Genomic DNA, 12,776 nt, shown 5'->3' with positions numbered 1-12,776 from the left:
AGACTGAGAATTGCTTTTATTGAGCTCTAAGATTTAATTTGTTTGTTTGTCTTTTGTTGTTGCAAAAGAAGATTTTTCATCATTATTTAACCTACATAAATTTTTGCACAATTTTGGCAGTTGTCTATTTAAAAATGCTGTCAAAAATCGATCTTCCACAAATTTGTAGGCGTTGATGACTCTACACTACAAAAATGTGAACAAAAACATCATTTTTTGAGCTATAGAACAAAACTGCATAATGTTAGGAAAATAAATTCGAAAAAAATAGTTCAATAAAGTTTACCCGTTTTGCCCTGTAGCAATCATGACCAAACTTGACCACATAAGAAAAATGATAAACTAGACAAAAAAAGTTGCCTGAGTGTCCCCACAATGTTCACATGACGATATTTCACAAACTAGAATTTCACTTCGGATTATCGAATCAAAAGTGTTGTCTTATTTTTGATTGAATCTGAATTACGCTGAAGGGACCATCCACAAACCACGTGGACACTTTTTTGGATATCTCAACCCCCTCGTGGACAATTGTCCATACAAAAAATCTTTTTGTATGGATCGTGGACAATCGCCATACCCCCTAAAGTGTCCACGTGGTTTATGGATGATCCCGAAGTGATTTAGAATTAAATACAAGATGGCGGCCAAAATGGCATTGATGGAATATTGAAAAAATGCGTGTTGTGACAATCGAGTCTGGACTGTAATGGTGAAATTTGTTAATCTTTCGAACAAAAGGTTTTTTCTGAAAATTAAAAATCAACTTAGAATTTTGAAATGGTCCTAAACGTGTTGTGGTTGATTTTATTTGTCTTGTCCATTCAGATAAAATTGTAAAAAAGATTTGTAAAGACGAACTTATGATACATCATGACTTCTTTGGGCATACTCACATAGTTTCAGACAAAAAAAAAACAAATAATAAATTTTCTAGAAATTCGCTTATTCTTGGATTGGATTTGCCGCAACTGCATGGAATTACATAAAAACAGTTCAAATGCAACATTCATGAATTTCAGATTGGTACAGCAGTGCCACAATACATTGAAAAAATTAAATGGTTATGACATTGTAGCACAATTTAATATTCAATTACATTTTTTTTCTGACACACATCAGCAGATTATCGCTTGCCCTAATGCGTTACAACGTTTTTTTTTTTGTCGTTTCCCCTTTCGCAGAGAACATCAAATTCAGCAACAGCAACATCACTACCATCATCACCAAAAGCAGCAACAAAAACCGCAGAGCCAATTGGTGCATCACAAATCCATGTGGGCAATTAATCCACTGTACGCGTCCAGCGGGGGTAAGTAGTCGGTCGGTTCCATTGTTGCTGGTTGCTGGTTGTTGGCATGCCATGGCCAGAGGTCCCAAAAGGACATCAACGAGCCCCCAATTCATGTATTATTGATGAGATTGTTTCGTTTCGTTTTTTTTTCCTGCGCTCCTCCCCCTCCCCCCCTCGATGGCATCTGCTTTGTTTCACGACTCCCACGTGGCGCGCGAATCTCTACCAGTGATAAGCGATGGCTTGTCCGGCGGCAGTGGTGGCGGCGGCGGAGGCGGAAGTGGACTCGATGGCCGGGGTGACGCCGACGAGGAAGCGGGCAGTACGTCCTACCGGACGCGATCTCTGCCCTCGTGGGGCAAAAACAAACAGCGGCCGCTGTCCAATGCCGATGACCTGGAGGAGTTGTACGCCAAGGTAGGTCATCAGAGGGAAAGTGCTAGCACGCATGGGGGCACTTTCGATAAAATTGAAATTTCGTGGGAAATCATGATGCTTTGCTGGGAGGTGCGAATGGAATCAGAGAAATAAACAGGGTGGCCACTCAAGTCGGGAAAAAGTCGGGAATTAGTCAAAATCCGCCAAAAATCGGGAAAAAGTCGGGAATTTATGATTTTATGTCTTGAATAAATTTTGTAATATTTTGTACAATTTTCAAATTGAATTCACTCATTTCTGCTTAAGTAACTTACTTTCAGTTTATGGTTATTTTCACTATTTCAATATATTTAAGTATAGAAAAGCTGTTTAAGACCTTTAAAATCTTTATGAATATTGGAGTCTTTGAAACAGATTTTCATAATATTTTTTTATGAATCAAATGATCGCTTTTAATTTTTTTTCACAAAACAAGAGTTATAGTTGATGAAAAACTAATATAAAAATAGAGCGTACAGGAACAGGATTCAAACTTAAGTTTGGCAATAGTTTTTTTTTTTGGGTAAATATTTGTAATTGTTTAACTAAATTCATTAAGTAATTGAAAATGTGTTTTTTTCCAAATGTTGCCCTTGAACTTTTTTTTGTGAGTATGGGTAAATTACCTACCATAGATAAAGCTTGATTTTCAGTTTGTGGAAAACTTAAATATCGAATAAAATCCAAAATTGAAAAAAATACGTTTTGAAAACATAAAGAAAATATTGAAATTGCAAAAAAATATAATCCAAGAAATTTTGAGTTCTTGCATAATTATTTTAAAAAAAATGTCTCTTCAAACAGTCGCTTAAAATAAGTGGGAAAACATAAAATCATATCAAGCTGAATTTCCATTGAAAAAAAAGTTAAATACTGACCACTAGAAAAATTAACATTGATTGGAAAATCAATATCAAAAATTACATAAATAAAAAGGGAACTTGGCTAAAACATTTTCTTTAATGAATTCCTTGACATTTTTCTAAATCCTTTGAATGAATAATAACAGCAATTACGTTTTAATCATTCTTTGATTTAAAATGATGATGAAGTTAAAAAAATATCAAAAACTATACGTTTGCCAATTTAAAAAATACCATGGAGGTTATAAGTATTGTTGAACTTTCGATAATTTTTCAAAGACTAATTGTTTGTGTTTCTACTCTGAATTTTAATAATGCAATTACATTTTTGAAGTTTTCTTTATGATTTTGTTGTTTAGTTTCTGTATTTTCAAAAAATGCCTTTATTTGGTTTTTTTTTTAATTCATTGAGATTTTTTTTTCAGTGGTTAATATTTTTTTTTTTTGAATTAAATATACTTTATTGAATCTTTCTTATAATAATTACATTTGGTTTACATAATAAGTGGTCAGATATAGCACATTTTTCCCTGAATTTCAAACATTTTTCTTGAATCTTCTGATCCAACATTTTTACTTCTGCTAATTCATGAACCTCACTTGATCTTGTCCAGCCAGGAACATTCAAAACCATTTTGAGTACCTTGTTTTGGACACGCTGGAGCTTCAATTTATGAGTTCTAGCGCAACACTCCCAAACAGGTACTGCATACTCAATAACGGGGTAAATTATTTGTTTGTAAACTGCTAGCTTATTTTTCAAAGATAGCTTTGATTTTCTGTTAATTAAAGGATACAAACACCTGATGAGAATGCTGCACTTGTTCAATATTTTATCTACATGCTGCCGAAACAATAGTTTCGAGTCAAGTATGAGACCTAAATAGACAACTTCCTTTGACCAGGGTATCGAAACATCATTCATTTTAATCAAAACATCATCCTTTGGGACAAATCGGGCCGATTTGGAAAGTGGAAAAATGATGGTTTGAGTTTTGGCTGCATTTATGCGAATTTTCCAGTCGCCAAAGTATTCGGAAAGAACGTCAAGACCCTTCTGAAGACGGCCAACTAAATATCTGGTTATTTTACCCTTATAAATAACGGCAGTGTCATCAGCAAAAAGTGACAACACACCATTACCAGGAAGAGTAGGCAAATCAGATGTAAAAATATTGTACAGAAGTGGGCCAAGAATACTTCCTTGGGGAACCCCAGCATCAATGTTGAATAATCCAGAAGCAATCCCATTCAGAAAAACCCTGAACGATCTCTCCGAAAGATAGTGCTGGATAATTTTGATAAGATACATTGGAAAACCGTATAAATACAGTTTATGTATCAAACCATCATGCCAAACATTGTCAAAAGCCTTCTCAACATCCAACAAAGCCATAGCAGTTGATTTAGACTCAAGCTTGTTCTGCTTGATGATTTTAGTTACTCTCGTAAGCTGATGAGCAGTATTATGCCCCTTTCGGAAGCCAAACTGCTCATTCAAAATTATATTATTATCGTTGGTAAAATCCAAAAGCCTTGAATAGATGACCTTCTCAAAGAGTTTGGACAGACTACTCAAAAGACTAATGGGACGATAACTTGTTGGCGATGTTGGATCTTTTGAGGCTTCAAAATTGGTATGACTTTGCCCAGTTTCCAATTGGTGGGGAAGTAACCAAGTTGCAAACATTTATTGAAAATATTGGCTAGATGTTGAAAGAACTGATCACTCTGTTTTTTCAACACTAGATTAAAATGTTATCAAAGCCTGGAGCTTTCATATTTTTCATTTGTTTACTGCAACTTTGACTTCCTCACCAGAAACATGGGAATCTGCAGGAAATTCAAAGGTAGAGTCATTGATTGTTGAAATACTATTGGCAACTGATGTTTCTTTACGGCTGGTCATGGAAGCGCCAAGATTATGAGAACTAACAAAATGAAGCCCAAGTGCATTTGCCTTTTCCTCGGATGTAATCAAAGGAGAATCCTCAACAATAAGAGGAGGAATAGGCTTTGGTTTGTTTTTAAGAACTTTTGAAAGTTTCCAAAATGGTTTTGAATAATTCCCAAGCTGGCTTACATGTTTTGAAAATTCTTGATTTCTGATATTGTCAAGTCGGTCTTGTATGATTTTGTTCAAATTGTTCACTGAAATCTTTTGTCATAGTCCCCAGTCCGTTGATATTGTCTCCTATAAACATTCCTAAGTCTAATCAAGTGTTTAGTATCTACGTCAATATCAGTTACCTTAAAATTAACAGGAACCTCCCGAACGTTGGCAGCCTCTGCTTGGTTGATAGCCTGCTGGATCACCTCCAGCGAACGATCAATATCAGCAGAAGTTTCCGGGTGTTGATCATAGTCGATGTTGCTGTCTACCACTTGCTGAAACTGCTGCCAGTCAACGTTGTGGTAATCTTTCCGGGTTGGTTGCCGCTGCGGAGTAACGGAAGCTCCAACCTCCACAACCACCGGATAGTGATCAGAACTCAACTCTTCAAACACCTCAGGATGAGCCACGTTCTCAGCCATATTGGTAATGAAGAAGTCGATGATTGAGTGATTCCCAGACCGAGCCACCCTCGTTGGACGATCCGGACTCACAACGTTGTAGTATCCGTTTTGCAGATCGTTGTGCAGAATCACTCCGTTCCGATTCCTCCTGCTGTTGCCCCAAACTTCATGCTTCGCGTTGAGGTCACCAGCGATGATGTACTTTGCGCTCCGCCGTGTCAGCTTCTGGATATCGCTCTTCAGTTTTGCTGCTGAACCATCTCTGGAATTCACCTGACGTGGGCAGTATGCAGCAATGAAGAGTACTGGGCCAACCGAAGTGGGAATTTCCACTCCAACGGCCTCGATGATGTCCAGCTTAAAGTGTGGCAGCCGGCGTGGCTTGAGATCACGATGAACAGCGACAAGCACACCTCCTCCTCCAGAGGTGGTCCTATCGAGCTGCGTCGCGATCTTGTAGTTTTGCAGATAAACTTTTTCACCGGGCTTCAGATGAGTTTCCGTGATGGCAGCTACGTCGATCTCCTTCTCGCGAAGAAAATCCACCAGCTCTAAGTTCTTCCTCCTAATGGAGCAAGCGTTCCAATTCAGCAGCTTGAGGGACCTACGATCCATACTGGATGACGAACGAGGTCAGCACTTCAATCTGCTGGGTCTTGGTTTTGCATCCACGCAGTGCAGCGGACATCTGTTTGAAAATATTGAGGAGTTCGGTTGAGGTGTAAAGATCATTACCATTTTCCTCAACTGCTGGTTCTTGGGTTGGTCTTGGCTCCTGGCTGAAGCCCGGTGGTGGCGGTCTCGGCTCCTGGCTGGAACCCGGCCGTGGATGATTCATCTCAGCTCTCTTCCTGGGATCCAACGGCAACGGTGCCAAGTTCGGGACCTGGCGTCGCGGTTGAAGAGGTGGAAAATTTTGCTCCACCAGGGCTGGAGGAGTTCTACGACGCTGAGGCTGATTCTTCGTCGATGCTTGCTGCCGAATTTTCACGAACTCAGCTCTCTTGGGGCACTTTCGGTCGGTTGACGAGTGCTCACCGTTGCAGTTGAGGCACTTCACCAGCGAATCTTGGATGCACTGGGATGTGATGTGCGCATCGGTACCACATTTGGCGCAACGACGCTTCAGGTGGCAGTTCTTACCTCCGTGCCCGAAACCCAGGCAGTTGAAGCATTGTGTGACGTCACGATGCACTGGTCGGTATCGCTCCCACGACACGATAATGTTGAAAACCGCTCGAATTGCCTTCAGCTCAGGAAGCGTCGTCGATCCCTTAGCCAAATGCAGCAGGTAGAGCTGGTCACGGTACTTGATGTCTTTGTTGCGTCGGCTCATTTTGTGCACGGCCAACACATCCAGTTTCAAAACTTTTAGCTCGGCAGCTAATTCCTCCACTGGCATGTCGTACAGACCTCTGACGACGATTTTGTACGGCTTATCCATGACGACATCATGGGTAAAGTACTCCGCCTCGTTTTCGGTCAAGTAATCCTTGACCAGTTGATAGTGCTGCCTGGATTGCACCAGCACCTTAAATCCGTCCTGACACAGACGAATGTTGCCTTGGACTTTCCCAGACTTGATGAGTTCAACCAGCCCCGCTCGAAAGTCGATCGTTGCTGCTGATTGCCGCACATAAAAAGGAGGCAGTTTCTCCTTTCGCTGTTTCACTTCATTCTCCTTTGCTTCCGCTACCTGGTCCTCGTCAGGCAGTCCAGCAAACTTGTTGTTCTTCAATAGCTGCTCCTCGTGCGACGAAGAGTTCTCCTCCTCCTCATCCATCGGTACAGTACCGTCGCTCTTTTTCGTCTTTTTGCTGTTCGATGTCACTTCCAAAAGCACCTTCCTTTTGGAAATTCCCGGTTTTTGGCCATCAGTTGAGGCCTCAACCTTCCTTTTGGAAATCCCCACTTTTTTGCCTGCTTGAGCCGCAGGTAGGGCAATATTGCCGGCGTTTTGCGCCGGGACGCGACGAGTCATGTTGATTCAGACAACCTTCACCAACGAATGCTCGGATAACAATGAGTGAGTGGTTAATATTGGCTTTTCTTATAGAAAGTTTTTTGTTTGAAATCATTCTTTAGATAAGAAATGCATATTATTTGAACATTCTGGAAAAGTCTGGAAAAAAGTCGGGAATTTGAAAATGGAATTTGAGTGGTCACCCTGCATGAAGGAAAGTTAACACTCTAGGTTGGCTTCTATCTAGAGATTAACAAAAATCTATTTTCACCAATTCCAAACCTTCCAAAAGCAAAGTAGATAGAACTAGATTCACTAAACAAAGTTTTTTAAGAAACCTTATTTTTAATGATTTTACTAGTGTTATATAATGTTGCCAATGTTTAAAAAAAAATCTGGAGGCAATAATATTATTTTAATTTTTTAATGTGAAAATATGTGCGTAATATTGAATGTTTGGTCCTCTTGAAATGATAATTTGATAAAAAAAATGGAAATATTGTTTTTGAAATTTCACGAATGTTTCAAATTTTCACATTAAAAATCGGACGATTAGTTGCTGAGATATCGACATTAGTGCATCTCCAGCGCTGGGTGCAAACATCGAAGCAAAGCTAATTTGCACCCGACGTCAACCCCATCGCGGTAGCTGTCGCGGTAGCAAATTTGCTCTCAGTTCTTCGGGATTTCACTTTGCTACCCGGTATTCAGTCTGTTTGCTACCCCTTCAAATGGAGTTATGCACGGAAAAATCCAATCAAGCACGGAAAAAAAATTATAAAATCTAAAAAATTTAAAAAAAATTATTTTTTTTTAAATTTAAAAATTTTAAAAATTTAAAAATTTTAAAAAATTTTAAAAAAAATTTAAAATTTTTAAAAATTTTAAAATTTAAAAAAATTAAAATTTTTTAAAAATTTAAAATTTTAAATAATTTTTAAAAATTTTAAAATAAGGCTTTCTAGTCAGAAATTTACCAACACATTCAAAGTATGTTTACATGACAGCTGGACGTTTGTTTGCATCAGGTTTCCTATCTCTTTCTAGCAAAAAAAAAAATTGTCAGGCGACTTCTAGCTGGTTTTTTTGACTGACTGCCCGATATGTCAGCCAACATACTTCGCAGGGCTGTGACAGCTACAGCTCGATCATTGTTTGCATCAGGACACTGTGACGAGGAGTTCGTCATTTTTGAGTTAAATTATATTTTTTTCACTGGGCCTAGAAAGCCTTATTTAAAAACTTTTAAAAAATTTAAAAATTTTAAAAATTTTAAAAATTTTAAAAAATTTAAAAAATTTAAAAAATTTAAAAAATTTAAAAAATTTAAAAAATTTAAAAAATTTAAAAAATTTAAAAAATTTAAAAAATTTAAAAAATTTAAAAAATTTAAAAATTTAAAAATTTAAAAATTTAAAAATTTAAAAATTTAAAAATTTAAAAATTTAAAAATTTAAAAATTTAAAAATTTAAAAATTTAAAAATTTAAAAATTTAAAAATTTAAAAATTTAAAAATTTAAAAATTTAAAAATTTAAAAATTTAAAAATTTAAAAATTTAAAAATTTAAAAATTTAAAAATTTAAAAATTTAAAAATTTAAAAATTTCAAAATTTCAAAATTTCAAAATTTCAAAATTTCAAAATTTCAAAATTTCAAAATTTCAAAATTTCAAAATTTCAAAATTTCAAAATTTAAAAATTTCAAACATTTCAAAATTTCAAAATTTCAAAATTTCAAAATTTCAAAATTTCAAAAATTTCAAAAAGAATTTTTGAATTTTTAAGTTTTAAATTTTAAATTATTCAATTATTGAATTTTGAAATTTTGAATTATTGAATTTTTGAATTATTTAATTATTGAATTATTGAATTATGAATTATTGAATTATTGAATTATTGAATTATTGAATTATTGAATTATTGAATTATTGAATTATTGAATTATTGAATTATTGAATTATTGAATTATTGAATTATTGAATTATTGAATTATTGAATTATTGAATTATTGTATTATTGAATTATTGAATTATTGAATTATTGAATTATTGAATTATTGAATTATTGAATTATTGAATTATTGAATTATTGAATTATTGAATTATTGAATTATTGAATTATTGAATTATTGAATTATTGAATTATTGAATTATTGAATTATTGAATTATTGAATTATTGAATTATTGAATTATTGAATTATTGAATTATTGAATTATTGAATTATTGAATTATTGAATTATTGAATTATTGAATTATTGAATTATTGAATTATTGAATTATTGAATTATTGAATTATTGAATTATTGAATTATTGAATTATTGAATTATTGAATTATTGAATTATTGAATTATTGAATTATTGAATTATTGAATTATTGAATTATTGAATTATTGAATTATTGAATTATTGAATTATTGAATTATTGAATTATTGAATTATTGAATTATTGAATTATTGAATTATTGAATAATTGAATTATTGAATTATTGAATTATTGAATTATTGAATTATTGATTTATTGAATTATTGAATTATTGAATTATTGAATTATTGAATTATTGAATTATTGAATTATTGAATTATTGAATTATTGAATTATTGAATTATTGAATTATTGAATTATTGAATTATTGAATTATTGAATTATTGAATTATTGAATTATTGAATTTTTGAATTATTGAATTATTGAATTATTGAATTATTGAATTATTGAATTATTGAATTATTGAATTATTGAATTATTGAATTATTGAATTATTGAATTGTTGAATTATTGAATTATTGAATTATTGAATTATTGAATGATTGAATTATTGAATTATTGAATTATTGAATTATTGAATTATTGAATTATTGAATTATTGAATTATTGAATTATTGAATTATTGAATTATTGAATTATTGAATTATTGAATTATTGAAATATTGAATTATTGAATTATTGAATTATTGAATTATTGAATTATTGAATTATTGAATTATTGAATTATTGAATTATTGAATTATTGAATTATTGAATTATTGAATTATTGAATTATTGAATTATTGAATTATTGAATTATTGAATTATTGAATTATTGAATTATTGAATTATTGAATTATTGAATTATTGAATTATTGAATTATTGAATTATTGAATTATTGAATTATTGAATTATTGAATTATTGAATTATTGAATTATTGAATTATTGAATTATTGAATTATTGAATTATTGAATTATTGAATTATTGAATTACTGAATTATTGAATTATTGAATTATTGAATTATTGAATTATTGAATTATTGAATTATTGAATTATTGAATTATTGAATTATTGAATTATTGAATTATTGAATTATTGAATTATTGAATTATTGAATTATTGAATTATTGAATTATTGAATTATTGAATTATTGAATTATTAAATTATTGAATTATTGAATTATTGAATTATTGAATTATTGAATTATTGAATTATTAAATTATTGAATTATTGAATTATTGAATTATTGAATTATTGAATTATTGAATTATTGAATTATTGAATTATTGAATTATTGAATTATTGAATTATTGAATTATTGAATTATTGAATTATTGAATTGTTGAATTATTGAATTATTGAATTATTGAATTATTGAATTATTGAATTATTGAATTATTGAATTATTGAATTATTGAATTATTGAATTATTGAATTATTGAATTATTGAATTATTGAATTATTGAATTATTAAGTTATTGAATTATTGAATTATTGAATTGTTGAATGATTGAATTGAATTGAATTTTGAATTTTGAATTTTTGAATTTTTAAATTTTTGAATTTTTGAATTTTTGAATTTTTGAATTTTTGAATTCTTGAATTTTTAAATTTTTGAATTTCTGAATTTTTTAAATTTTTGATTTTTTTGAATTTTTAAATTTTTGAATTTCTGAATTTTTTAAATTTTTGATTTTTTTGAATTTTGGAATTTTTGAATTTTTAAATTTTTAAATTTTTGAGATTTGAATTTTTAAATTTTTGAATTTTTGAATTTTTGAATTTTTGAATTTTTGAATTTTTGAATTTTTGAATTTTCGAATTTTTGAATTTTTGAATTTTTGAATTTTTGAATTATTGAATTTTTGAATTTTTGAATTTTCGAATCACCCACAAGAGCAGCCATACAAAAATCTCCGAAACACGCATTCAAAACTTTGCCCCCGGCTTGCCGGTACTTGTCGGGTATCAGAAAATGAGTACCCGACAGGTACCGACACATATTTTTCTTCTACAGATGAACTTGAGATCAAATTTGATACCTGCTTTGCTACGCGCGGTGGGAGACTCGGGGGCAAACTCGAGAGCAAACTAACAGGGAATCAAATCGGGTAGCAAATGGTTTAACTTTCGACATTTTCGAAAAATGAAATTCTTTGAAATTTTCAATAGGATTAAAAAGTTTAATAAACTTTTAGCATTTCTAGGCATGAATCAACACATAATTATTGATTTTGAAGGTAAACGAGAGCAAAAAATGATAAAAAACCCATTTTTGCCCCCCGCGGTGGGCTTGTTTCGGTGGCAAATTTGCTACCCTAGCGGTGGGGATGACGGAGTTTTTTCAAGGTGGCAAATTTGATCTCGGTATTCATGAGCCGGGTGCAAATTTGATTTGCACCCCAGCGCTGGAGATGCCCTTAGAAAACTTAGAAGACTTAGTAAACTTCGATTTTCCTGTTTTAAACCTTTGCATGGCAATATCTCAGCAACTGAGGGTCGTATCAACAAAGTTCAAAAAAGCAAAATATAGATTATTTTATTAGCTTTTCAAAAAAACTTTTTTCAAAGATGGGCAAACATGTACACTTATTTAAAAAAAAATACTGCGACTATTTTCAAAAAAGTTACATACAAATTAAATTTAGCATAGGGAAATGAAGTTGAATAATTTTTGCGACCAATATTTCGATATTTTGAAAAAAATCAGTATTGATTCAAAAATTCATAACTCGGTCAAAGATTTTTTGCACGCTCTGGAAATTTCTGAAAAGTTGACATTTGATGTCCCCTAAAACATATCAAAATATAAAAAATAGAACAGTGCTTTTTCGCAAATAAGTTTTAGTGACAAAAAGTGAAATTAAAAATCACTTTTTTTTTACCGTGTATCATTTTTTATGTTTAGTCCTTAGCCATACCTACAACCTTGCCGAAGACACCAAATAAATCAAAAAATTCCTTCAAAAGATTCATAGTTTTTAATTTTCATATATCATTTTTGTATGGACAGCTGCCAAATTTGTATGGAAAATTATATGTACAAACCGAAAGCACCAAAAAAGTTTCAGTCGGATAAAATTTTTTCTTCACTTAATATTTTTTAAATTTTTGATTCTTGCACTTCTTTAATTTTTTTAATGTATAAATTTCATTTTTTGAAGTTTTGATTTTCTTTGGGTTATTCACCGCCAACTCACACAGCAGTTGCCCCGATCCCTCTTCGATTTTCGTGAAAGTTTGCTCTATGGAGTAATTTTTCGATACCTCGTTACGGTGGGGGCGGTTCGATCCCTTAGATTTTTCGTAATTTTTACTAAGACACATTTTCAGTGATTGGACGCCAGATTTGATAGCGTACTCAAAATTCAGAAAAACATATTTTTCATGAAAAAAAAACACTGATAAAGTTTTAAAAACTCTGCCATTTTCCGTTACTCAACTGTAAAAAATGTTGGAACATGTCATTTA

The 12,776-nt window shown here is 31.9% G+C and overlaps 1 protein-coding gene across 5 annotated transcripts in view; it reads left to right on the top strand.

Moving 5' to 3' along the window:
- The window catches only part of LOC119769553 (putative cyclin-dependent serine/threonine-protein kinase DDB_G0272797/DDB_G0274007), a 66,482-nt gene that overhangs the window by 51,006 nt on the left and 2,700 nt on the right, over positions 1 to 12,776 (top strand). For all 5 annotated transcript variants that reach the window (XM_038262429.1, XM_038262428.1, XM_038262427.1 and 2 more), the window contains 2 exons: positions 1,185 to 1,312; positions 1,524 to 1,711. In XM_038262429.1, the coding sequence (XP_038118357.1) occupies positions 1,185 to 1,312; positions 1,524 to 1,711 (316 nt within the window). The remainder of the gene's footprint in view (positions 1 to 1,184; positions 1,313 to 1,523; positions 1,712 to 12,776) is intronic.

Source organism: Culex quinquefasciatus, chromosome 3, assembly GCF_015732765.1.
Source record: "Culex quinquefasciatus strain JHB chromosome 3, VPISU_Cqui_1.0_pri_paternal, whole genome shotgun sequence".
Classification (NCBI taxonomy): domain Eukaryota; kingdom Metazoa; phylum Arthropoda; class Insecta; order Diptera; family Culicidae; genus Culex; species Culex quinquefasciatus.
Note: the sequence above shows the minus strand (reverse complement) of the source record. Positions and strands in the feature narration are given on the sequence as shown.